The following is a 27,500-nucleotide window of genomic DNA, read 5'->3' as shown; positions in this document are numbered from 1 at the left end:
CTGCTGGCCTTACTGGGTGGATAGGAACATTAGCCTGTTAGCCTTACTGGGTGGATAGGAACATTAGCCTGATAGCCTTACTGGGTGGATAGGAACATTAGCCTGTTAGCCTTACTGGGTGGATAGGAACATTAGCCTGTTAGCCTTACTGGGTGGATAGGAACATTAGCCTGTTAGCCTTACTGGGTGGATAGGAACATTAGCCTGCTGGCCTTACTGGGTGGATAGGAACATTAGCCTGCTGGCCTTACTGGGTGGATAGGAACATTAGCCTGTTAGCCTTACTGGGTGGATAGGAACATTAGCCTGCTGGCCTTACTGGGTGGATAGGAACATTAGCCTGTTAGCCTTACTGGGTGGATAGGAACATTAGCCTGTTAGCCTTACTGGGTGGATAGGAACATTAGCCTTTTAGCCTTACTGGGTGGATAGGAACATTAGCCTGTTAGCCTTACTGGGTCTATAGGAACATTAGCCTGCTGGTCTTACTAGGTGGATAGGAACATTAGCCTGCTGGCCTTACTGGGTGGATAGGAACATTAGCCTGTTAGCCTTACTGGGTGGATAGGAACATTAGCCTGCTGGCCTTACTGGGTGGATAGGAACATTAGCCTGCTGGCCTTACTGGGTGGATAGGAACATTAGCCTGTTAGCCTTACTGGGTGGATAGGAACATTAGCCTGTTAGCCTTACTGGGTCTATAGGAACATTAGCCTGTTAGCCTTACTGGGTGGATAGGAACATTAGCCTGTTAGCCTTACTGGGTGGATAGGAACATTAGCCTGTTAGCCTTACTGGGTGGATAGGAACATTAGCCTGTTAGCCTTACTGGGTGGATAGGAACATTAGCCTGTTAGCCTTACTGGGTGGATAGGAACATTAGCCTGCTGGCCTTACTGGGTGGATAGGAACATTAGCCTGTTAGCCTTACTGGGTGGATAGGAACATTAGCCTGTTAGCCTTACTGGGTGGATAGGAACATTAGCCTGATGGCCTTACTGGGTGGATAGGAACATTAGCCTGTTAGCCTTACTGGGTGGATAGGAACATTAGCCTGTTAGCCTTACTGGGTGGATAGGAACATTAGCCTGTTAGCCTTACTGGGTGGATAGGAACATTAGCCTGTTAGCCTTACTGGGTGGATAGGAACATTAGCCTGTTAGCCTTACTGGGTGGATAGGAACATTAGCCTGTTAGCCTTACTGGGTGGATAGGAACATTAGCCTGTTAGCCTTACTGGGTGGATAGGAACATTAGCCTGCTGGCCTTACTGGGTGGATAGGAACATTAGCCTGATTGCCTTATGGGTGGATAGGAACATTAGCCTGTTAGCCTTACTGGGTGGATAGGAACATTAGCCTGTTAGCCTTACTGGGTGGATAGGAACATTAGCCTGTTAGCCTTACTGGGTGGATAGGAACATTAGCCTGCTGGCCTTACTGGGTGGATAGGAACATTAGCCTGTTAGCCTTACTGGGTGGATAGGAACATTAGCCTGCTAGCCTTACTGGGTGGATAGGAACATTAGCCTGTTAGCCTTACTGGGTGGATAGGAACATTAGCCTGCTGGCCTTACTGGGTGGATAGAAACATTAGCCTGTTAGCCTTACTGGGTGGATAGGAACATTAGCCTGTTAGCCTTACTGGGTGGATAGGAACATTAGCCTGCTGGCCTTACTGGGTGGATAGGAACATTAGCCTGCTGGCCTTACTGGGTGGATAGGAACATTAGCCTGTTAGCCTTACTGGGTGGATAGGAACATTAGCCTGCTGGCCTTACTGGGTGGATAGGAACATTAGCCTGTTAGCCTTACTGGGTGGATAGGAACATTAGCCTGCTGGCCTTACTGGGTGGATAGGAACATTAGCCTGTTAGCCTTACTGGGTGGATAGGAACATTAGCCTGTTAGCCTTACTGGGTGGATAGGAACATTAGCCTGTTAGCCTTACTGGGTGTATAGGAACATTAGCCTGCTGGCCTTACTGGGTTGATAGGAACATTAGCCTGTTAGCCTTACTGGGTGGATAGGAACATTAGCCTGTTAGCCTTACTGGGTGGATAGGAACATTAGCCTGCTAGCCTTACTGGGTGGATAGGAACATTAGCCTGTTAGCCTTACTGGGTGGATAGGAACATTAGCCTGCTGGCCTTACTGGGTGGATAGAAACATTAGCCTGTTAGCCTTACTGGGTGGATAGGAACATTAGCCTGTTAGCCTTACTGGGTGGATAGGAACATTAGCCTGCTGGCCTTACTGGGTGGATAGGAACATTAGCCTGCTGGCCTTACTGGGTGGATAGGAACATTAGCCTGTTAGCCTTACTGGGTGGATAGGAACATTAGCCTGCTGGCCTTACTGGGTGGATAGGAACATTAGCCTGTTAGCCTTACTGGGTGGATAGGAACATTAGCCTGCTGGCCTTACTGGGTGGATAGGAACATTAGCCTGTTAGCCTTACTGGGTGGATAGGAACATTAGCCTGTTAGCCTTACTGGGTGGATAGGAACATTAGCCTGTTAGCCTTACTGGGTGGATAGGAACATTAGCCTGCTGGCCTTACTGGGTGGATAGGAACATTAGCCTGTTAGCCTTACTGGGTGGATAGGAACATTAGCCTGCTAGCCTTACTGGGTGGATAGGAACATTAGCCTGTTAGCCTTACTGGGTGGATAGGAACATTAGCCTGCTGGCCTTACTGGGTGGATAGAAACATTAGCCTGTTAGCCTTACTGGGTGGATAGGAACATTAGCCTGTTAGCCTTACTGGGTGGATAGGAACATTAGCCTGCTGGCCTTACTGGGTGGATAGGAACATTAGCCTGCTGGCCTTACTGGGTGGATAGGAACATTAGCCTGTTAGCCTTACTGGGTGGATAGGAACATTAGCCTGCTGGCCTTACTGGGTGGATAGGAACATTAGCCTGTTAGCCTTACTGGGTGGATAGGAACATTAGCCTGCTGGCCTTACTGGGTGGATAGGAACATTAGCCTGTTAGCCTTACTGGGTGGATAGGAACATTAGCCTGTTAGCCTTACTGGGTGGATAGGAACATTAGCCTGTTAGCCTTACTGGGTGTATAGGAACATTAGCCTGCTGGCCTTACTGGGTTGATAGGAACATTAGCCTGTTAGCCTTACTGGGTGGATAGGAACATTAGCCTGTTAGCCTTACTGGGTGGATAGGAACATTAGCCTGTTAGCCTTACTGGGTGGATAGGAACATTAGCCTGCTAGCCTTACTGGGTGGATAGGAACATTAGCCTGCTGGCCTTACTGGGTGGATAGGAACATTAGCCTGTTAGCCTTACTGGGTGGATAGGAACATTAGCCTGCTAGCCTTACTGGGTGGATAGGAACATTAGCCTGCTGGCCTTACTGGGTGGATAGGAACATTAGCCTGTTAGCCTTACTGGGTCTATAGGAACATTAGCCTGCTGGCCTTACTGGGTGGATAGGAACATTAGCCTGTTAGCCTTACTGGGTGGATAGGAACATTAGCCTGTTAGCCTTACTGGGTGGATAGGAGCATTAGCCTGTTAGCCTTACTGAGTGGATAGGAACATTAGCCTGTTAGCCTTACTGGGTGGATAGGAACATTAGCCTGCTAGCCTTACTGGGTGGATAGGAACATTAGCCTGCTGGCCTTACTGGGTGGATAGGAACATTAGCCTGCTGGCCTTACTGGGTGGATAGGAACATTAGCCTGTTAGCCTTACTGGGTCTATAGGAACATTAGCCTGCTGGCCTTACTGGGTGGATAGGAACATTAGCCTGTTAGCCTTACTGGGTGGATAGGAACATTAGCCTGCTAGCCTTACTGGGTGGATAGGAACATTAGCCTGTTAGCCTTACTGGGTGGATAGGAACATTAGCCTGCTGGCCTTACTGGGTGGATAGGAACATTAGCCCGCTGGCCTTACTGGGTGGATAGGAACATTAGCCTGCTGGCCTTACTGGGTGGATAGGAACATTAGCCTGCTGGCCTTACTGGGTCTATAGGAACATTAGCCTGCTGGCCTTACTGGGTGGATAGGAACATTAGCCCGCTGGCCTTACTGGGTCTATAGGAACATTAGCCTGCTGGCCTTACTGGGTGGATAGGAACATTAGCCTGCTGGCCTTACTGGGTGGATAGGAACATTAGCCCGCTGGCCTTACTGGGTCTATAGGAACATTAGCCTGCTGGCCTTACTGGGTGGATAGGAACATTAGCCTGCTGGCCTTACTGGGTGGATAGGAACATTAGCCTGCTGGCCTTACTGGGTGGATAGGAACATTAGCCTGTTAGCCTTACTGGGTGGATAGGAACATTAGCCTGTTAGCCTTACTGGGTGGATAGGAACATTAGCCTGTTAGCCTTACTGGGTGGATAGGAACATTAGCCTGCTGGCCTTACTGGGTGGATAGGAACATTAGCCTGTTAGCCTTACTGGGTGGATAGGAACATTAGCCTGTTAGCCTTACTGGGTGGATAGGAACATTAGCCTGTTAGCCTTACTGGGTGGATAGGAACATTAGCCTGCTAGCCTTACTGGGTGGATAGGAACATTAGCCTGCTGGCCTTACTGGGTGGATAGGAACATTAGCCTGTTAGCCTTACTGGGTGGATAGGAACATTAGCCTGTTAGCCTTACTGGGTGGATAGGAACATTAGCCTGCTGGCCTTACTGGGTGGATAGGAACATTAGCCTGTTAGCCTTACTGGGTGGATAGGAACATTAGCCTGTTAGCCTTACTGGGTGGATAGGAACATTAGCCTGCTGATCTTACTGGGTGGATAGGAACATTAGCCTGCTGGCCTTACTGGGTGGATAGGAACATTATCCTGCTGGCCTTTCTGGGTGGATAGGAACATTAGCCTGCTGGCCTTACTGGGTGGATAGGAACATTAGCCTGTTAGCCTTACTGGGTGGATAGGAACATTAGCCTGTTAGCCTTACTGGGTGGATAGGAACATTAGCCTGCTGGCCTTACTGGGTGGATAGGAACATTAGCCTGCTGGCCTTACTGGGTCTATAGGAACATTAGCCTGCTGGCCTTACTGGGTGGATAGGAACATTAGCCTGTTAGCCTTACTGGGTCTATAGGAACATTAGCCTGCTGGCCTTACTGGGTGGATAGGAACATTAGCCTGCTGGCCTTACTGGGTGGATAGGAACATTAGCCTGTTAGCCTTACTGGGTGGATAGGAACATTAGCCTGTTAGCCTTACTGGGTCTATAGGAACATTAGCCTGCTGGCCTTACTGGGTGGATAGGAACATTAGCCTGTTAGCCTTACTGGGTGGATAGGAACATTAGCCTGTTAGCCTTACTGGGTGGATAGGAACATTAGCCTGCTGGCCTTACTGGGTGGATAGGAACATTAGCCTGCTGGCCTTACTGGGTGGATAGGAACATTAGCCTGCTGGCCTTACTGGGTGGATAGGAACATTAGCCTGTTAGCCTTACTGGGTGGATAGGAACGTTAGCCTGCTGGCCTTACTGGGTGGATAGGAACATTAGCCTGCTGGCCTTACTGGGTGGATAGGAACATTAGCCTGCTGGCCTTACTGGGTGGATAGGAACATTAGCCTGTTAGCCTTACTGGGTGGATAGGAACATTAGCCTGCTAGCCTTACTGGGTGGATAGGAACATTAGCCTGCTAGCCTTACTGAGTGGATAGGAACATTAGCCTGTTAGCCTTACTGGGTGGATAGGAACATTAGCCTGTTAGCCTTACTGGGTGGATAGGAACATTAGCCTGTTAGCCTTACTGGGTGGATAGGAACATTAGCCTGCTGGCCTTACTGGGTGGATAGGAACATTAGCCCGCTGGTCTTACTGGGTGGATAGGAACATTAGCCTGCTGGCCTTACTGGGTGGATAGGAACATTAGCCTGTTAGCCTTACTGGGTGGATAGGAACATTAGCCTGCCAACCTTACTGGGTGGATAGGAACATTAGCCTGTTAGCCTTACTGGGTGGATAGGAACATTAGCCTGCTGGCCTTACTGGGTGGATAGGAACATTAGCCCGCTGGTCTTACTGGGTGGATAGGAACATTAGCCTGCTGGCCTTACTGGGTGGATAGGAACATTAGCCTGCTGGCCTTACTGGGTCTATAGGAACATTAGCCTGCTGGCCTTACTGGGTGGATAGGAACATTAGCCCGCTGGCCTTACTGGGTCTATAGGAACATTAGCCTGCTGGCCTTACTGGGTGGATAGGAACATTAGCCTGCTGATCTTACTGGGTGGATAGGAACATTAGCCTGCTGGCCTTACTGGGTGGATAGGAACATTATCCTGCTGGCCTTTCTGGGTGGATAGGAACATTAGCCTGCTGGCCTTACTGGGTGGATAGGAACATTAGCCTGTTAGCCTTACTGGGTGGATAGGAACATTAGCCTGTTAGCCTTACTGGGTGGATAGGAACATTAGCCTGTTAGCCTTACTGGGTGGATAGGAACATTAGCCTGCTGGCCTTACTGGGTGGATAGGAACATTAGCCTGCTGGCCTTACTGGGTCTATAGGAACATTAGCCTGCTGGCCTTACTGGGTGGATAGGAACATTAGCCTGTTAGCCTTACTGGGTCTATAGGAACATTAGCCTGCTGGCCTTACTGGGTGGATAGGAACATTAGCCTGCTGGCCTTACTGGGTGGATAGGAACATTAGCCTGTTAGCCTTACTGGGTGGATAGGAACATTAGCCTGCTGGCCTTACTGGGTGGATAGGAACATTAGCCTGTTAGCCTTACTGGGTGGATAGGAACATTAGCCTGCTGGCCTTACTGGGTGGATAGGAACATTAGCCTGCTGGCCTTACTGGGTGGATAGGAACATTAGCCTGTTAGCCTTACTGGGTGGATAGGAACATTAGCCTGTTAGCCTTACTGGGTCTATAGGAACATTAGCCTTTTGGCCTTACTGGGTGGATAGGAACATTAGCCTGTTAGCCTTACTGGGTGGATAGGAACATTAGCCTGTTAGCCTTACTGGGTGGATAGGAGCATTAGCCTGTTAGCCTTACTGAGTGGATAGGAACATTAGCCTGTTAGCCTTACTGGGTGGATAGGAACATTAGCCTGCTAGCCTTACTGGGTGGATAGGAACATTAGCCTGCTGGCCTTACTGGGTGGATAGGAACATTAGCCTGCTGGCCTTACTGGGTCTATAGGAACATTAGCCTGTTAGCCTTACTGGGTGGATAGGAACATTAGCCTGTTAGCCTTACTGGGTGGATAGGAACATTAGCCTGCTGGCCTTACTGGGTGGATAGGAACATTAGCCTGCTGGCCTTACTGGGTGGATAGGAACATTAGCCTGCTGGCCTTACTGGGTGGATAGGAACATTAGCCTGCTGGCCTTACTGGGTGGATAGGAACATTAGCCTGCTGGCCTTACTGGGTGGATAGGAACATTAGCCCGCTGGTCTTACTGGGTGGATAGGAACATTAGCCCGCTGGCCTTACTGGGTGGATAGGAACATTAGCCTGCTGGCCTTACTGGGTCTATAGGAACATTAGCCTGCTGGCCTTACTGGGTGGATAGGGAACATTAGCCCGCTGGCCTTACTGGGTCTATAGGAACATTAGCCTGCTGGCCTTACTGGGTGGATAGGAACATTAGCCTGCTGGCCTTACTGGGTGGATAGGAACATTAGCCTGTTAGCCTTACTGGGTGGATAGGAACATTAGCCTGTTAGCCTTACTGGGTGGATAGGAACATTAGCCTGCTGGCCTTACTGGGTGGATAGGAACATTAGCCTGCTGGCCTTACTGGGTCTATAGGAACATTAGCCTGCTGGCCTTACTGGGTGGATAGGACATTAGCCTGCTGGCCTTACTGGGTGGATAGGAACATTAGACTGCTGGCCTTACTGGGTGGATAGGAACATTAGCCTGCTGGCCTTACTGGGTGGATAGGAACATTAGCCTGTTAGCCTTACTGGGTGGATAGGAACATTAGCCTGTTAGCCTTACTGGGTCTATAGGAACATTAGCCTGCTGGCCTTACTGGGTGGATAGGAACATTAGCCTGTTAGCCTTACTGGGTGGATAGGAACATTAGCCTGTTAGCCTTACTGGGTGGATAGGAACATTAGCCTGCTGGCCTTACTGGGTGGATAGGAACATTAGCCTGCTGGCCTTACTGGGTGGATAGGAACATTAGCCTGTTAGCCTTACTGGGTGGATAGGAACATTAGCCTGCTGGCCTTACTGGGTGGATAGGAACATTAGCCTGTTAGCCTTACTGGGTGGATAGGAACATTAGCCTGCTGGCCTTACTGGGTGGATAGGAACATTAGCCTGTTAGCCTTACTGGGTGGATAGGAACATTAGCCTGCTGGCCTTACTGGGTGGATAGGAACATTAGCCTGTTAGCCTTACTGGGTGGATAGGAACATTAGCCTGTTAGCCTTACTGGGTGGATAGGAACATTAGCCTGTTAGCCTTACTGGGTGGATAGGAACATTAGCCTGTTAGCCTTACTGGGTGGATAGGAACATTAGCCTGCTGGCCTTACTGGGTGGATAGGAACATTAGCCTGTTAGCCTTACTGGGTGGATAGGAACATTAGCCTGTTAGCCTTACTGGGTCTATAGGAACATTAGCCTGCTAGCCTTACTGGGTCTATAGGAACATTAGCCTGCTGGCCTTACTGGGTGGATAGGAACATTAGCCTGTTAGCCTTACTGGGTGGATAGGAACATTAGCCTGCCAACCTTACTGGGTGGATAGGAACATTAGCCTGTTAGCCTTACTGGGTGGATAGGAACATTAGCCTGCTGGCCTTACTGGGTGGATAGGAACATTAGCCCGCTGGTCTTACTGGGTGGATAGGAACATTAGCCTGCTGGCCTTACTGGGTGGATAGGAACATTAGCCTGCTGGCCTTACTGGGTCTATAGGAACATTAGCCTGCTGGCCTTACTGGGTGGATAGGAACATTAGCCCGCTGGCCTTACTGGGTCTATAGGAACATTAGCCTGCTGGCCTTACTGGGTGGATAGGAACATTAGCCTGCTGATCTTACTGGGTGGATAGGAACATTAGCCTGCTGGCCTTACTGGGTGGATAGGAACATTATCCTGCTGGCCTTTCTGGGTGGATAGGAACATTAGCCTGCTGGCCTTACTGGGTGGATAGGAACATTAGCCTGTTAGCCTTACTGGGTGGATAGGAACATTAGCCTGTTAGCCTTACTGGGTGGATAGGAACATTAGCCTGTTAGCCTTACTGGGTGGATAGGAACATTAGCCTGCTGGCCTTACTGGGTGGATAGGAACATTAGCCTGCTGGCCTTACTGGGTCTATAGGAACATTAGCCTGCTGGCCTTACTGGGTGGATAGGAACATTAGCCTGTTAGCCTTACTGGGTCTATAGGAACATTAGCCTGCTGGCCTTACTGGGTGGATAGGAACATTAGCCCGCTGGCCTTACTGGGTCTATAGGAACATTAGCCTGCTGGCCTTACTGGGTGGATAGGAACATTAGCCTGCTGGCCTTACTGGGTGGATAGGAACATTAGCCCGCTGGCCTTACTGGGTCTATAGGAACATTAGCCTGCTGGCCTTACTGGGTGGATAGGAACATTAGCCTGCTGGCCTTACTGGGTGGATAGGAACATTAGCCTGCTGGCCTTACTGGGTGGATAGGAACATTAGCCTGTTAGCCTTACTGGGTGGATAGGAACATTAGCCTGTTAGCCTTACTGGGTGGATAGGAACATTAGCCTGTTAGCCTTACTGGGTGGATAGGAACATTAGCCTGCTGGCCTTACTGGGTGGATAGGAACATTAGCCTGTTAGCCTTACTGGGTGGATAGGAACATTAGCCTGTTAGCCTTACTGGGTGGATAGGAACATTAGCCTGTTAGCCTTACTGGGTGGATAGGAACATTAGCCTGCTAGCCTTACTGGGTGGATAGGAACATTAGCCTGCTGGCCTTACTGGGTGGATAGGAACATTAGCCTGTTAGCCTTACTGGGTGGATAGGAACATTAGCCTGTTAGCCTTACTGGGTGGATAGGAACATTAGCCTGCTGGCCTTACTGGGTGGATAGGAACATTAGCCTGTTAGCCTTACTGGGTGGATAGGAACATTAGCCTGTTAGCCTTACTGGGTGGATAGGAACATTAGCCTGCTGATCTTACTGGGTGGATAGGAACATTAGCCTGCTGGCCTTACTGGGTGGATAGGAACATTATCCTGCTGGCCTTTCTGGGTGGATAGGAACATTAGCCTGCTGGCCTTACTGGGTGGATAGGAACATTAGCCTGTTAGCCTTACTGGGTGGATAGGAACATTAGCCTGTTAGCCTTACTGGGTGGATAGGAACATTAGCCTGCTGGCCTTACTGGGTGGATAGGAACATTAGCCTGCTGGCCTTACTGGGTCTATAGGAACATTAGCCTGCTGGCCTTACTGGGTGGATAGGAACATTAGCCTGTTAGCCTTACTGGGTCTATAGGAACATTAGCCTGCTGGCCTTACTGGGTGGATAGGAACATTAGCCTGCTGGCCTTACTGGGTGGATAGGAACATTAGCCTGTTAGCCTTACTGGGTGGATAGGAACATTAGCCTGTTAGCCTTACTGGGTCTATAGGAACATTAGCCTGCTGGCCTTACTGGGTGGATAGGAACATTAGCCTGTTAGCCTTACTGGGTGGATAGGAACATTAGCCTGTTAGCCTTACTGGGTGGATAGGAACATTAGCCTGCTGGCCTTACTGGGTGGATAGGAACATTAGCCTGCTGGCCTTACTGGGTGGATAGGAACATTAGCCTGCTGGCCTTACTGGGTGGATAGGAACATTAGCCTGTTAGCCTTACTGGGTGGATAGGAACGTTAGCCTGCTGGCCTTACTGGGTGGATAGGAACATTAGCCTGCTGGCCTTACTGGGTGGATAGGAACATTAGCCTGCTGGCCTTACTGGGTGGATAGGAACATTAGCCTGTTAGCCTTACTGGGTGGATAGGAACATTAGCCTGCTAGCCTTACTGGGTGGATAGGAACATTAGCCTGCTAGCCTTACTGAGTGGATAGGAACATTAGCCTGTTAGCCTTACTGGGTGGATAGGAACATTAGCCTGTTAGCCTTACTGGGTGGATAGGAACATTAGCCTGTTAGCCTTACTGGGTGGATAGGAACATTAGCCTGCTGGCCTTACTGGGTGGATAGGAACATTAGCCCGCTGGTCTTACTGGGTGGATAGGAACATTAGCCTGCTGGCCTTACTGGGTGGATAGGAACATTAGCCTGTTAGCCTTACTGGGTGGATAGGAACATTAGCCTGCCAACCTTACTGGGTGGATAGGAACATTAGCCTGTTAGCCTTACTGGGTGGATAGGAACATTAGCCTGCTGGCCTTACTGGGTGGATAGGAACATTAGCCCGCTGGTCTTACTGGGTGGATAGGAACATTAGCCTGCTGGCCTTACTGGGTGGATAGGAACATTAGCCTGCTGGCCTTACTGGGTCTATAGGAACATTAGCCTGCTGGCCTTACTGGGTGGATAGGAACATTAGCCCGCTGGCCTTACTGGGTCTATAGGAACATTAGCCTGCTGGCCTTACTGGGTGGATAGGAACATTAGCCTGCTGATCTTACTGGGTGGATAGGAACATTAGCCTGCTGGCCTTACTGGGTGGATAGGAACATTATCCTGCTGGCCTTTCTGGGTGGATAGGAACATTAGCCTGCTGGCCTTACTGGGTGGATAGGAACATTAGCCTGTTAGCCTTACTGGGTGGATAGGAACATTAGCCTGTTAGCCTTACTGGGTGGATAGGAACATTAGCCTGTTAGCCTTACTGGGTGGATAGGAACATTAGCCTGCTGGCCTTACTGGGTGGATAGGAACATTAGCCTGCTGGCCTTACTGGGTCTATAGGAACATTAGCCTGCTGGCCTTACTGGGTGGATAGGAACATTAGCCTGTTAGCCTTACTGGGTCTATAGGAACATTAGCCTGCTGGCCTTACTGGGTGGATAGGAACATTAGCCTGCTGGCCTTACTGGGTGGATAGGAACATTAGCCTGTTAGCCTTACTGGGTGGATAGGAACATTAGCCTGCTGGCCTTACTGGGTGGATAGGAACATTAGCCTGTTAGCCTTACTGGGTGGATAGGAACATTAGCCTGCTGGCCTTACTGGGTGGATAGGAACATTAGCCTGCTGGCCTTACTGGGTGGATAGGAACATTAGCCTGTTAGCCTTACTGGGTGGATAGGAACATTAGCCTGTTAGCCTTACTGGGTCTATAGGAACATTAGCCTTTTGGCCTTACTGGGTGGATAGGAACATTAGCCTGTTAGCCTTACTGGGTGGATAGGAACATTAGCCTGTTAGCCTTACTGGGTGGATAGGAGCATTAGCCTGTTAGCCTTACTGAGTGGATAGGAACATTAGCCTGTTAGCCTTACTGGGTGGATAGGAACATTAGCCTGCTAGCCTTACTGGGTGGATAGGAACATTAGCCTGCTGGCCTTACTGGGTGGATAGGAACATTAGCCTGCTGGCCTTACTGGGTCTATAGGAACATTAGCCTGTTAGCCTTACTGGGTGGATAGGAACATTAGCCTGTTAGCCTTACTGGGTGGATAGGAACATTAGCCTGCTGGCCTTACTGGGTGGATAGGAACATTAGCCTGCTGGCCTTACTGGGTGGATAGGAACATTAGCCTGCTGGCCTTACTGGGTGGATAGGAACATTAGCCTGCTGGCCTTACTGGGTGGATAGGAACATTAGCCTGCTGGCCTTACTGGGTGGATAGGAACATTAGCCCGCTGGTCTTACTGGGTGGATAGGAACATTAGCCCGCTGGCCTTACTGGGTGGATAGGAACATTAGCCTGCTGGCCTTACTGGGTCTATAGGAACATTAGCCTGCTGGCCTTACTGGGTGGATAGGGAACATTAGCCCGCTGGCCTTACTGGGTCTATAGGAACATTAGCCTGCTGGCCTTACTGGGTGGATAGGAACATTAGCCTGCTGGCCTTACTGGGTGGATAGGAACATTAGCCTGTTAGCCTTACTGGGTGGATAGGAACATTAGCCTGTTAGCCTTACTGGGTGGATAGGAACATTAGCCTGCTGGCCTTACTGGGTGGATAGGAACATTAGCCTGCTGGCCTTACTGGGTCTATAGGAACATTAGCCTGCTGGCCTTACTGGGTGGATAGGACATTAGCCTGCTGGCCTTACTGGGTGGATAGGAACATTAGACTGCTGGCCTTACTGGGTGGATAGGAACATTAGCCTGCTGGCCTTACTGGGTGGATAGGAACATTAGCCTGTTAGCCTTACTGGGTGGATAGGAACATTAGCCTGTTAGCCTTACTGGGTCTATAGGAACATTAGCCTGCTGGCCTTACTGGGTGGATAGGAACATTAGCCTGTTAGCCTTACTGGGTGGATAGGAACATTAGCCTGTTAGCCTTACTGGGTGGATAGGAACATTAGCCTGCTGGCCTTACTGGGTGGATAGGAACATTAGCCTGCTGGCCTTACTGGGTGGATAGGAACATTAGCCTGTTAGCCTTACTGGGTGGATAGGAACATTAGCCTGCTGGCCTTACTGGGTGGATAGGAACATTAGCCTGTTAGCCTTACTGGGTGGATAGGAACATTAGCCTGCTGGCCTTACTGGGTGGATAGGAACATTAGCCTGTTAGCCTTACTGGGTGGATAGGAACATTAGCCTGCTGGCCTTACTGGGTGGATAGGAACATTAGCCTGTTAGCCTTACTGGGTGGATAGGAACATTAGCCTGTTAGCCTTACTGGGTGGATAGGAACATTAGCCTGTTAGCCTTACTGGGTGGATAGGAACATTAGCCTGTTAGCCTTACTGGGTGGATAGGAACATTAGCCTGCTGGCCTTACTGGGTGGATAGGAACATTAGCCTGTTAGCCTTACTGGGTGGATAGGAACATTAGCCTGTTAGCCTTACTGGGTCTATAGGAACATTAGCCTGCTAGCCTTACTGGGTCTATAGGAACATTAGCCTGCTGGCCTTACTGGGTGGATAGGAACATTAGCCTGTTAGCCTTACTGGGTGGATAGGAACATTAGCCTGCCAACCTTACTGGGTGGATAGGAACATTAGCCTGTTAGCCTTACTGGGTGGATAGGAACATTAGCCTGCTGGCCTTACTGGGTGGATAGGAACATTAGCCCGCTGGTCTTACTGGGTGGATAGGAACATTAGCCTGCTGGCCTTACTGGGTGGATAGGAACATTAGCCTGCTGGCCTTACTGGGTCTATAGGAACATTAGCCTGCTGGCCTTACTGGGTGGATAGGAACATTAGCCCGCTGGCCTTACTGGGTCTATAGGAACATTAGCCTGCTGGCCTTACTGGGTGGATAGGAACATTAGCCTGCTGATCTTACTGGGTGGATAGGAACATTAGCCTGCTGGCCTTACTGGGTGGATAGGAACATTATCCTGCTGGCCTTTCTGGGTGGATAGGAACATTAGCCTGCTGGCCTTACTGGGTGGATAGGAACATTAGCCTGTTAGCCTTACTGGGTGGATAGGAACATTAGCCTGTTAGCCTTACTGGGTGGATAGGAACATTAGCCTGTTAGCCTTACTGGGTGGATAGGAACATTAGCCTGCTGGCCTTACTGGGTGGATAGGAACATTAGCCTGCTGGCCTTACTGGGTCTATAGGAACATTAGCCTGCTGGCCTTACTGGGTGGATAGGAACATTAGCCTGTTAGCCTTACTGGGTCTATAGGAACATTAGCCTGCTGGCCTTACTGGGTGGATAGGAACATTAGCCTGCTGGCCTTACTGGGTGGATAGGAACATTAGCCTGTTAGCCTTACTGGGTGGATAGGAACATTAGCCTGCTGGCCTTACTGGGTGGATAGGAACATTAGCCTGTTAGCCTTACTGGGTGGATAGGAACATTAGCCTGCTGGCCTTACTGGGTGGATAGGAACATTAGCCTGCTGGCCTTACTGGGTGGATAGGAACATTAGCCTGTTAGCCTTACTGGGTGGATAGGAACATTAGCCTGTTAGCCTTACTGGGTCTATAGGAACATTAGCCTTTTGGCCTTACTGGGTGGATAGGAACATTAGCCTGTTAGCCTTACTGGGTGGATAGGAACATTAGCCTGTTAGCCTTACTGGGTGGATAGGAGCATTAGCCTGTTAGCCTTACTGAGTGGATAGGAACATTAGCCTGTTAGCCTTACTGGGTGGATAGGAACATTAGCCTGCTAGCCTTACTGGGTGGATAGGAACATTAGCCTGCTGGCCTTACTGGGTGGATAGGAACATTAGCCTGCTGGCCTTACTGGGTGGATAGGAACATTAGCCTGTTAGCCTTACTGGGTCTATAGGAACATTAGCCTGCTGGCCTTACTGGGTGGATAGGAACATTAGCCTGTTAGCCTTACTGGGTGGATAGGAACATTAGCCTGTTAGCCTTACTGGGTGGATAGGAACATTAGCCTGCTGGCCTTACTGGGTCTATAGGAACATTAGCCTGTTAGCCTTACTGGGTGGATAGGAACATTAGCCTGTTAGCCTTACTGGGTGGATAGGAACATTAGCCTGCTGGCCTTACTGGGTGGATAGGAACATTAGCCTGCTGGCCTTACTGGGTGGATAGGAACATTAGCCTGCTGGCCTTACTGGGTGGATAGGAACATTAGCCTGCTGGCCTTACTGGGTGGATAGGAACATTAGCCTGCTGGCCTTACTGGGTGGATAGGAACATTAGCCCGCTGGTCTTACTGGGTGGATAGGAACATTAGCCCGCTGGCCTTACTGGGTGGATAGGAACATTAGCCTGCTGGCCTTACTGGGTCTATAGGAACATTAGCCTGCTGGCCTTACTGGGTGGATAGGGAACATTAGCCCGCTGGCCTTACTGGGTCTATAGGAACATTAGCCTGCTGGCCTTACTGGGTGGATAGGAACATTAGCCTGCTGGCCTTACTGGGTGGATAGGAACATTAGCCTGTTAGCCTTACTGGGTGGATAGGAACATTAGCCTGTTAGCCTTACTGGGTGGATAGGAACATTAGCCTGCTGGCCTTACTGGGTGGATAGGAACATTAGCCTGCTGGCCTTACTGGGTCTATAAGAACATTAGCCTGCTGGCCTTACTGGGTGGATAGGAACATTAGCCTGCTGGCCTTACTGGGTGGATAGGAACATTAGCCTGCTGGCCTTACTGGGTGGATAGGAACATTAGCCTGCTGGCCTTACTGGGTGGATAGGAACATTAGCCTGTTAGCCTTACTGGGTGGATAGGAACATTAGCCTGTTAGCCTTACTGGGTGGATAGGAACATTAGCCTGTTAGCCTTACTGGGTCTATAGGAACATTAGCCTGCTGGCCTTACTGGGTGGATAGGAACATTAGCCTGTTAGCCTTACTGGGTGGATAGGAACATTAGCCTGTTAGCCTTACTGGGTGGATAGGAACATTAGCCTGCTGGCCTTACTGGGTGGATAGGAACATTAGCCTGCTGGCCTTACTGGGTGGATAGGAACATTAGCCTGTTAGCCTTACTGGGTGGATAGGAACATTAGCCTGCTGGCCTTACTGGGTGGATAGGAACATTAGCCTGTTAGCCTTACTGGGTGGATAGGAACATTAGCCTGCTGGCCTTACTGGGTGGATAGGAACATTAGCCTGTTAGCCTTACTGGGTGGATAGGAACATTAGCCTGCTGGCCTTACTGGGTGGATAGGAACATTAGCCTGTTAGCCTTACTGGGTGGATAGGAACATTAGCCTGCTGGCCTTACTGGGTGGATAGGAACATTAGCCTGTTAGCCTTACTGGGTGGATAGGAACATTAGCCTGCTGGCCTTACTGGGTGGATAGGAACATTAGCCTGTTAGCCTTACTGGGTGGATAGGAACATTAGCCTGTTAGCCTTACTGGGTGGATAGGAACATTAGCCTGTTAGCCTTACTGGGTGGATAGGAACATTAGCCTGCTGGCCTTACTGGGTGGATAGGAACATTAGCCTGTTAGCCTTACTGGGTGGATAGGAACATTAGCCTGCTGGCCTTACTGGGTGGATAGGAACATTAGCCTGCTGGCCTTACTGGGTGGATAGGAACATTAGCCTGTTAGCCTTACTGGGTCTATAGGAACATTAGCCCGAGCTATTTAGGAGGGATATCACACCTGGCATAAATGATTGTCTAGTTGTGTTTTTCCTGCTGAGGGGTGCCCTATACCTGCACCCAGAGGGGAGTAGTTCAACGTCCAGGTACAGGGGTGGCTTGCTGATGGACCTGACCTTAAAGATCTCATCCAGGCCTGTCTGTTTCACTCCAAGTACCTTGCTTGCTGTGGTAATAATCCTTCTCAGCAAATTTCTCTGGCTGACAGTGGCATTGCCAAACCAACAAAACAATACAAAAAGTTAAAATACTCTCAATGAAAGATTAGATAAAACACAGTCAGTACAGTCTACTTTAAAAATATCCCAGCTTTTTGAGAAAGTACAATCTCTGTTGGCTCTTGTTGTAGATCAGGTCTGTACATTTACACCACTGAAACTTATTGTCCAAGAGGACACACAGATATCTCTATTCCTCTACACTCTCTATGTCCTGACCTCTGATATAGATGTTACAGTGGTAGGTGTTGTACACTTCCTGAAGTCTATACACACATCTCTTTGGTCTTACTGGTATTGAGGACCAAGTGTGATTCCTCACACCGCTCTACCAAGTCATCTAGGACCAGGCCAGTTTTTGGAGTCAAATTTATCTCCACTTTTGTGGATTGAGGTGATCAGTCCTTGGTTCCAAAATATCGGGGGAAGATGCCAGAGCTGAGGATGATGTTAAAGAGTTTAAGTATAGCCAATTGGAATTTGTGGTCTGTATATTTTATCATTTCATTGAGGATCCCATCAACACCACAGGCCTTTTGGTGTTGGAGGGTTTGTGTTTTGTCCTGTAGTTCATTCAATGTAATTGGAGAATCCAGTGGCTTCTGGTCTTTAATAGTTGATTCTAAGATTTGTATTTGATCATTTATATGTTTTTGCTGTTTGTTCTTCGTTATAGATAGATTGGAGAAGTGGTTTATACATCTCCATTTTGGATAGATTTATGACGTTCCTTCTTTTAGGGTATTTCTGTAATTGTTTTAGTGATTCACCATAGAAGAAGACGTGGACTCAGGGGGGTTTTCTGGTTCTCTGTGTTTTTTGGGGTTGGACAGGTTTCTCCATTTCTTTCATAGGTTTTTGCATTCTTCATCAAAACATTTGTCATTGTTGTTAATTTTCTTCAGTTTTCTGTTTGACATTTTTTTTTAGATTTGATGGAGGGAAGCTGAGAGGTCAAATATACTGTTAACATTTTCTACTGCCAAGTTTACACCTTCACTATTACAGTGGAACGTTTTGTCCAGGAAGTTGTTCTAGAAGGGATTGAATTTGTCGTTGCCTAATTGTTGTTTGGTAGGTTTCCACACTACTTTCCTTCCATCTATAGCATTTCTTTATGTTACTCAGTTCCTTTGGCTTTGATGCCTCATGATTGAGTATTTCTCTGTTAAAGTAGACTGTGATTTAGCTGTGATCTGATAGGGGTGTCAGTGGACTGACTGTGAACGCTCTGAGAGACTCTGGGGTGATCTCAGTGATAAAGTAGACTATGTACATACCCAGCGTGCGACAGAGCTGCAGGAGTTGTCACCCATTTTTTGTTAGTTGTTTTTGTCATAGTTGTGTCTAAGGGGGGCATATTTGGGGAGGGAATGATTGATTTCCCCCTCCAGGATGGAGAAGCTGGCATCGTTATAGTATGGGGGATTCTAGTGGGGGGATATAGGTAGGATGGAGAAGCTGTCTTCATTATAGTATGGGGGATTCTAGTGGGGGGATATAGGTAGGATGGAGAAGCTGGCATCGTTATAGTATGGGGGATTATATTGGGGGGATATAGGTAGGATGGAGAAGCTGGCATCGTTATAGTATGGGGGATTCTAGTGGGGGGATATAGGTAGCACACAGGAGGATATTTATAATGAGGTCCTCTTTGGGGGGGGGGGGGGGGGGGCATGGGTCTGATCTGAGGGGGCCTAAATTGGGTGTGGGCATGGTTGGCTTAGGGGGGGGTGTCCCACAGGTCTGGGAGGGGTGGGGAGTCTCCCTGGTCTGGGAGGGGAGGGGAGTCTCCCTGGTCTGGGAGAAGAGGGGAGGGGAGTCTCCCTGGTCTGGGAGGGGAGGGGAGGGGAGTCTCCCTGGTCTGGGAGGGGAGGGGAGTCTCCCTGGTCTAGGAGGGGAGGGGAGGGGAGTCTCCCTGGTCTGGGAGGGGAGGGGAGTCTCCCTGGTCTGGGAGGGGAGGGGAGTCTCCCTGGTCTAGGAGGGGAGGGGAGGGGAGTCTCCCTGGTCTAGGAGGGGAGGGGAGGGGAGTCTCCCTGGTCTGGGAGGGGAGGGGAGTCTCCCTGGTCTGGGAGAAGAGGGGAGGGGAGTCTCCCTGGTCTGGGAGGGGAGTCTCCCTGGTCTGGGAGAAGAGGGGAGGGGAGTCTCCCTGGTCTGGGAGGGGAGGGGAGTCTCCCTGGTCTGGGAGAAGAGGGGAGGGGAGTCTCCCTGGTCTGGGAGGGGAGGGGAGGGGAGTCTCCCTGGTCTGGGAGGGGAGGGGAGTCTCCCTGGTCTGGGAGGGGAGGGGAGTCTCCCTGGTCTGGGAGGGGAGTCTCCCTGGTCTGGGAGGGGAGGGGAGTCTCCCTGGTCTGGGAGGGGAGTCTCCCTGGTCTGGGAGGGGAGTCTCCCTGGTCTGGGAGGGGAGGGGAGGGGAGTCTCCCTGGTCTGGGAGGGGAGGGGAGTCTCCCTGGTCTGGGAGGGGAGTCTCCCTGGTCTGGGAGGGGAGGGGAGGCTCCCTGGTCTGGGAGGGGAGTCTCCCTGGTCTGGGAGGGGAGTCTCCCTGGTCTGGGAGGGGAGGGGAGGCTCCCTGGTCTGGGAGGGGAGTCTCCCTGGTCTGGGAGGGGAGTCTCCCTGGTCTGGGAGGGGAGTCTCCCTGGTCTGGGAGGGGAGGGGAGGGTGTCTCCCTGGTCTGGGAGGGGAGGGGAGTCTCCCTGGTCTGGGAGGGGAGGGGAGGGGAGTCTCCCTGGTCTGGGAGGGGTTGTATATTGAAGAGGTCTGGGGGTGGCTTGTCTGTGGGGGTTATATAATGAAGAGGTCTGGGGGTGACTCGTCTGTGGGGGTTATATAATGTAGAGATCTGGGGGTGGCTTGTCTGTGGGGGTTATATAATGAAGAGGTCTGGGGGTGACTCGTCTGTGGGGGTTATATAATGTAGAGGTCTGGGGGTGGCTCGTCTGTGGGGGTTATATAATGAAGAGGTCTGGGGGTGACTCGTCTGTGGGGGTTGTATAATGAAGAGGTCTGGGGGTGACTCGTCTGTGGGGGTTGTATAATGAAGAGGTCTGGGGTGGCTCGTCTGTGGGGGTTATATAATGAAGAGGTCTGGGGATGGCTCGTCTGTGGGGGTTATATAATGAAGAGGTCTGGGGGTGGCTCGTCTGTGGGGGTTATATAATGAAGAGGTCTGGGGGTTGCTGGCCTGTGGGGGTTATATAATGAAGAGGTCTGGGGGTGGCTCATCTGTGGGGGTTATATAATGAAGAGGTCTGGGGGTGGCTCGTCTGTGGGGGTTATATAATGAAGAGGTCTGGGGGTTGCTGGCCTGTGGGGGTTATATAATGAAGAGGTCTGGGGGTGGCTTGTCTGTGGGGGTTATATAATGAAGAGGTCTGGGGGTTGCTGGTCTGTGGGGGTTGTATAATGAAGAGGTCTGGGGGTGGCTGGTCTGTGGGGGTTGTATAATGAAGAGGTCTGGGGGTGGCTGGTCTGTGGGGGTTATATAATGAAGAGGTCTGGGGGTGGCTGGTCTGTGGGGGTTGTATAATGAAGAGGTCTGGGGGTGGCTGGTCTGTGGGGGTTATATAATGAAGAGGTCTGGGGGTGGCTCGTCTGTGGGGGTTGTATAATGAAGAGGTCTGGTCTGACCCGTTCGGGGCTGGGGGAGGTATCTTTCTCAAGAGAGGCTGATTCTTTGATTAGGTGGGAGTCCAGCTGAACCTGTTTGGGGGGGGGGTTACCCTGTACCATTACTGTTCCAGACTTATAGAGATTTATATTAGCTGAGTCTTCGTTGTCTAGTATCCTGAGTTTCCACCCCTCGTTAACCCCCCCTCTCTTAACATAGGGGTAGTGTGCTAATAGTGTGCTCTCTCTCTCTCTCTCTCTCTTCCTCCTCTCTCTCTGTCTCTCTGTCTCTCTGTCTCTCTCTCTTCCTCCTCTCTCTCTTCCTCCTCTTCCTCCTCTCTCTCTCTCTCTCTCTCTCTCCTCTCTCTTCCTCCTCTCTCTGTCTCTCTGTCTCTCTCTCTCTCTCTCCCCCTGTCTCCCTCTAGTTATGGGGACCATGTGCAGCACTTCAAGGTGCTCCAGGACAGGTCAGGACAGTACTTTGTTTGGGAGGAGATGTTCTTCTCTCTGAACCAGATGGTGGAGTTCTATCATAGCAACAGCATCGCCAAGGAGGGAATCGTCGTCCTACGAGACCCAGAACAATGTGCCAGGGTAACAACTGAACATATCAATTACATTTCAATTAATCTCTCTGTCTCTCTCTCTCTCTCTCTCTCTCTCTCTCTCTCTCTACCTCTCTACCTCTCTCTCTCTACCTCTCTACCTCTCTCTCTCAACCTTCCTCTCTCTCTCTCTGTCTCTCTCTCTCTCTCTCTCTCTGTCTCTCTACCTCTCTCTACCTCTCTATTCTGTTATTTCTCTCTCTCTGTCTCTACCACCCCTCTCTTACTAGCCTGGTCTGAACATTACTAGCCTGGTCTGAACAATACTAGCCTGGTCTGAACATTACTAGCCTGGTCTGAACATTACTAGCCTGGTCTGAACATTACTAGCCTGGTCTGAACAGTACTAGCCTGGTCTGAACAGTACTAGCCTGGTCTGAACAGTACTAGCCTGGTATGAACAATACTAGCCTGGTCTGAACAGTACCAGCCTGGTCTGAACAGTACCAGCCTGGTCTGAACAGTACTAGCCTGGTCTGAACATTACTAGCCTGGTCTGAACATTACTAGCCTGGTCTGAGACGTGCATAGCATCAGCAGGGTTTGTATTCATCATTGGTCTAACCCTGTCCTGTACCCCCCCCCCCTCCAGCTCCCCCACCACGCCCACGCTCTGTTTGACTTCACCCCCCACCACCCCTCCCAGCTACGCTTCCTCCGCGGTGATATCATCGACCTGCTCGACTGTTCCGATTCGCTGCGCTGGAGAGGCCGTTGTCATGGACGCGTCGGATTCTTCCCCCCGGAGTATGTCCAGGCCGTCTACCAATGACCCCGCCCCCATCTACAACGGACCCCGCCCCATCTACAGCGAACCCCACCCCCATCTACCAATGACCCCACCCCCATCTACAATGGACCCCACCCCCACCCCCATCTGCCCCCGCCCCCATCTACTACGGCCCCGCCCCATATATCACTGACCTGTCAATCAAACTACTGACTCCACACACATCTACCACTGACCTGTCAATCAAACTACTGACTCCACCCCCATCTACCACTGACCTGTCATGATTGAACACAGACTCTGGGACCGGGACAGACCATATTAAAATGAGAGGAGAGACAGAAAGACAGAGAGACTGAAGAGAGACTGGAGAGAGACTGAGGAGAGACTGGAGAGAGACTGAAGAGAGACTGGAGAGAGACTGGAGAGACTAGAGAGAGACTGGAGAGAGACTGGAGAAAGACTGGAGAGAGACTGGAGAGAGACTGGAGAGAGACTGAAGAGAGACTGGAGAGAGACTGGAGAGAGACTGGAGAGAGACTGGAGAGAGACTGAAGAGAGACTGGAGAGAGACTGGAGAGAGACTGGAGAGAGACTGGAGAGATACTGGAGAGAGACTGAAGAGAGACTGGAGAGAGACTGGAGAGAGACTGGAGAGACTAGAGAGAGACTGGAGAGAGACTGAAGAGAGACTGAAGAGAGACTGGAGAGAGACTGGAGAGAGTCTGGAGAGAGACTGGAGAGAGTCTGGAGAGAGACTGGAGAGAGACTGGAGAGAGACTGGAGAGAGACTGAAGAGAGACTGGAGAGAGACTGGAGAGAGACTGGAGAGAGACTGGAGAGACTAGAGAGAGACTGGAGAGAGACTGAAGAGAGACTGAAGAGAGACTGGAGAGAGACTGGAGAGAGTCTGGAGAGAGACTGGAGAGAGTCTGGAGAGAGACTGGAGAGAGACTGGAGAGAGACTGGAGAGAGACTGAAGAGAGACTGGAGAGAGACTGGAGAGAGACTGGAGAGAGACTGGAGAGAGACTGAAGAGAGACTGGAGAGAGACTGGAGAGAGACTGGAGAGACTAGAGAGAGACTGAAGAGAGACTGGAGAGACTGGAGAGAGACTGGAGAGAGACTGGAGAGAGACTGGAGAGACTAGAGAGAGACTGGAGAGAGACTGAAGAGAGACTGGAGAGAGACTGGAGAGACTAGAGAGAGACTGGAGAGAGACTGGAGAGAGACTGGAGAGAGACTGAAGAGAGACTGGAGAGAGACTGGAGAGAGACTGGAGAGAGACTGAAGAGAGACTGGAGAGAGACTGGAGAGAGACTGGAGAGACTAGAGAGAGACTGAAGAGAGACTGGAGAGAGACTGGAGAGAGACTGGAGAGAGACTGAAGAGAGACTGGAGAGAGACTGGAGAGAGACTGGAGAGAGACTGGAGAGAGACTGGAGAGAGACAGCAGCTGGAGAGAGACTGGAGAGAGACTGGAGAGAGACTGGAGAGAGACTGGAGAGAGACTGGAGAGACTAGAGAGAGACTGAAGAGAGACTGGAGAGAGACTGGAGAGAGACTGGAGAGAGACTGAAGAGAGACTGGAGAGAGACTGGAGAGAGTCTGGAGAGAGACTGGAGAGAGACTGGAGAGACACTGGAGAGAGACTGGAGAGAGACTGGAGAGAGTCTGGAGAGAGACTGGAGAGAGACTGGAGAGAGACTGGAGAGAGTCTGGAGAGAGACTGGAGAGAGTCTGGAGAGAGACTGGAGAGAGACTGGAGAGAGACTGGAGAGAGACAGCAGCTGGAGAGAGACTGGAGAGAGACTGGAGAGAGACTGGAGAGAGACTGGAGAGAGACAGCAGCTGGAGAGAGACTGGAGAGAGACTGGAGAGAGACTGGAGAGAGACAGCAGCTGGAGAGAGACTGGAGAGAGACTGGAGAGAGACTGGAGAGAGACTGGAGAGAGACTGGAGAGAGACAGCAGCTGGAGAGAGACTGGAGAGAGACTGGAGAGAGACTGGAGAGAGACTGGAGAGAGACTGGAGAGAGACAGCAGCTGGAGAGAGACTGGAGAGAGACTGGAGAGAGACTGGAGAGAGACTGGAGAGAGACTGGAGAGAGACTGGAGAGAGACAGCAGCTGGAGAGAGACTGGAGAGAGACAGAGGAAAAAATGCCATCAGGGAGACATGAGAGGACCAGAGAGCTGAGGAGCCTCCAGGAGAAAAGCCATCTCACTGTGGAATATGGACCAGAGAGCAGAGCAACACTGATGCCACTCACACCACACATTCCACTAGGACCTGTGTGTGTGTGTGTGTGTGTGTGTGTGTGTGTGTGTGTGTGGTGTGTGTGTGTGTGTGTGTGTGTGTGTGTGTGTGTGTGTGTGTGTGTGTGTGTGTGTGTGTGTGTGTGTGTGTGTGTGTGTGTGCCCTGTGTTCTCTGTAGCAGTAAGAGATGACTGTGTTAGTGAGTTAGTGAACAACACACCTGCTGTACCAAACACTGTAAAGGACAACACGGTAACAGCAGTCTGTCAGGACAACACGGTAACAGCAGTCTGTCAGGACAACACGGTAACAGCAGTCTGTAAAGGACAACACGGTAACAGCAGTCTGTCAGGACAACACGGTAACAGCAGTCTGTCAGGACAACACGGTAACAGCAGTCTGTCAGGACAACACGGTAACAGCAGTCTGTCAGGACAACACGGTAACAGCAGTCTGTAAAGGACAACACGGTAACAGCAGTCTGTCAGGACAACACGGTAACAGCAGTCTGTCAGGACAACACGGTAACAGCAGTCTGTCAGGACAACACGGTAACAGCAGTCTGTCAGGACAACACGGTAACAGCAGTCTGTCAGGACAACACGGTAACAGCAGTCTGTCAGGACAACACGGTAACAGCAGTCTGTCAGGACAACACGGTAACAGCAGTCTGTAAAGGACAACACGGTAACAGCAGTCTGTCAGGACAACACGGTAACAGCAGTCTGTCAGGACAACACGGTAACAGCAGTCTGTCAGGACAACACGGTAACAGCAGTCTGTAAAGGACAACACGGTAACAGCAGTCTGTCAGGACAACACGGTAACAGCAGTCTGTCAGGACAACACGGTAACAGCAGTCTGTCAGGGTTTGTATTCATCATTGGTCTAACCCTGTCCTGTACCCCCCCCCCCCCTCCAGCTCCCCCACCACGCCCACGCTCTGTTTGACTTCACCCCCCACCACCCCTCCCAGCTACGCTTCCTCCGCGGTGATATCATCGACCTGCTCGACTGTTCCGATTCGCTGCGCTGGAGAGGCCGTTGTCATGGACGCGTCGGATTCTTCCCCCCGGAGTATGTCCAGGCCGTCTACCAATGACCCCGCCCCCATCTACAACGGAACCCGCCCCCATCTACAACGGACCCCTCCCCCATCTACAATGGACCCCGCCCCCATCTACAACGGACCCCACCCCCATCTGCCCCGCCCCATCTACCAATGACCCCGCCCCCATCTACAACGAACCCCGCCCCATCTACCACTGCCCCACCCCCATCTGCCCCTGCCCCCGCCCCATCTACAACGAACCCCGCCCCATCTACCACTGCCCCGCCCCATATATCACTGACTTGTCAATCAAACTACTGACTGATATTAAAATGAGAGGAGAGACAGAGAGACTGGAGAGAGACTGGAGAGAGACTGGAGAGAGACTGGAGAGAGACTGAGGAGAGAGTGGAGAGAGAATGGAGAGAGACTGGAGAGAGACTGGAGAGAGACTGGAGAGAGACTGGAGAGAGTCTGGAGAGAGACTGGAGAGAGACTGGAGAGAGACTGGAGAGAGACAGCAGCTGGAGAGAGACTGGAGAGAGACTGGAGAGAGACTGGAGAGAGACTGGAGAGAGACTGGAGAGAGTCTGGAGAGAGACTGGAGAGAGACAGCAGCTGGAGAGAGACTGGAGAGAGACTGGAGAGAGACTGGAGAGAGTCTGGAGAGAGACTGGAGAGAGACAGCAGCTGGAGAGAGACTGGAGAGAGACTGGAGAGAGACTGGAGAGAGACTGGAGAGAGTCTGGAGAGAGACTGGAGAGAGACAGCAACTGGAGAGAGACTGGAGAGAGACTGGAGAGAGACTGGAGAGAGTCTGGAGAGAGACTGGAGAGAGACAGCAGCTGGAGAGAGACTGGAGAGAGACTGGAGAGAGACTGGAGAGAGACTGGAGAGAGTCTGGAGAGAGACTGGAGAGAGACAGCAGCTGGAGAGAGACTGGAGAGAGACAGCAGCTGGAGAAAGACTGGAGAGAGACTGGAGAGAGACAGCAGCTGGAGAAAGACTGGAGAGAGACTGGAGAGAGACTGGAGAGAGACTGGAGAGAGACTGGAGAGAGACTGGAGAGAGACTGGAGAGAGACAGCAGCTGGAGAGAGACTGGAGAGAGACTGGAGAGAGACTGGAGAGAGACAGCAGCTGGAGAGAGACTGGAGAGAGACTGGAGAGAGACTGGAGAGAGTCTGGAGAGAGACTGGAGAGAGACAGCAGCTGGAGAGAGACTGGAGAGAGACTGGAGAGAGACTGGAGAGAGTCTGGAGAGAGACTGGAGAGAGACAGCAGCTGGAGAGAGACTGGAGAGAGACTGGAGAGAGACTGGAGAGAGACTGGAGAGAGTCTGGAGAGAGATTGGAGAGAGACAGCAACTGGAGAGAGACTGGAGAGAGACTGGAGAGAGACTGGAGAGAGACTGGAGAGAGTCTGGAGAGAGACTGGAGAGAGACAGCAGCTGGAGAGAGACTGGAGAGAGACTGGAGAGAGACTGGAGAGAGACTGGAGAGAGTCTGGAGAGAGACTGGAGAGAGACAGCAGCTGGAGAGAGACTGGAGAGAGACAGCAGCTGGAGAAAGACTGGAGAGAGACTGGAGAGAGACAGCAGCTGGAGAAAGACTGGAGAGAGACTGGAGAGAGACTGGAGAGAGACTGGAGAGAGACTGGAGAGAGACTGGAGAGAGACAGCAGCTGGAGAGAGACTGGAGAGAGACTGGAGAGAGACTGGAGAGAGACTGGAGAGAGACTGGAGAGAGACAGCAGCTGGAGAGAGACTGGAGAAAGACTGGAGAGAGACTGGAGAGAGACTGGAGAGAGACTGGAGAGAGACAGCAGCTGGAGAGAGACTGGAGAGAGACTGGAGAGAGACTGGAGAGAGACTG

General features: G+C 50.9%; 1 protein-coding gene across 1 annotated transcript in view; it reads left to right on the top strand.

Moving 5' to 3' along the window:
* Positions 1-24,510, top strand: part of grapa (GRB2 related adaptor protein a) — a 29,478-nt gene extending 4,968 nt beyond the window's left edge. Inside the window, exons 3-4 of the mRNA XM_082976100.1 lie at positions 21,409-21,577; positions 22,181-24,510. Of these exons, the coding sequence (XP_082832226.1) occupies positions 21,409-21,577; positions 22,181-22,360 (349 nt within the window). The 3' untranslated portion in view covers positions 22,361-24,510. The remainder of the gene's footprint in view (positions 1-21,408; positions 21,578-22,180) is intronic.
* Positions 24,511-27,500: the final 2,990 nt, after the last annotated feature.

Source organism: Salmo salar, chromosome 06 (genome assembly GCF_965601325.2).
Source record: "Salmo salar chromosome 06, fSalSal1, whole genome shotgun sequence".
Classification (NCBI taxonomy): Eukaryota; Metazoa; Chordata; class Actinopteri; order Salmoniformes; family Salmonidae; genus Salmo; species Salmo salar.
Note: the sequence above shows the minus strand (reverse complement) of the source record. Positions and strands in the feature narration are given on the sequence as shown.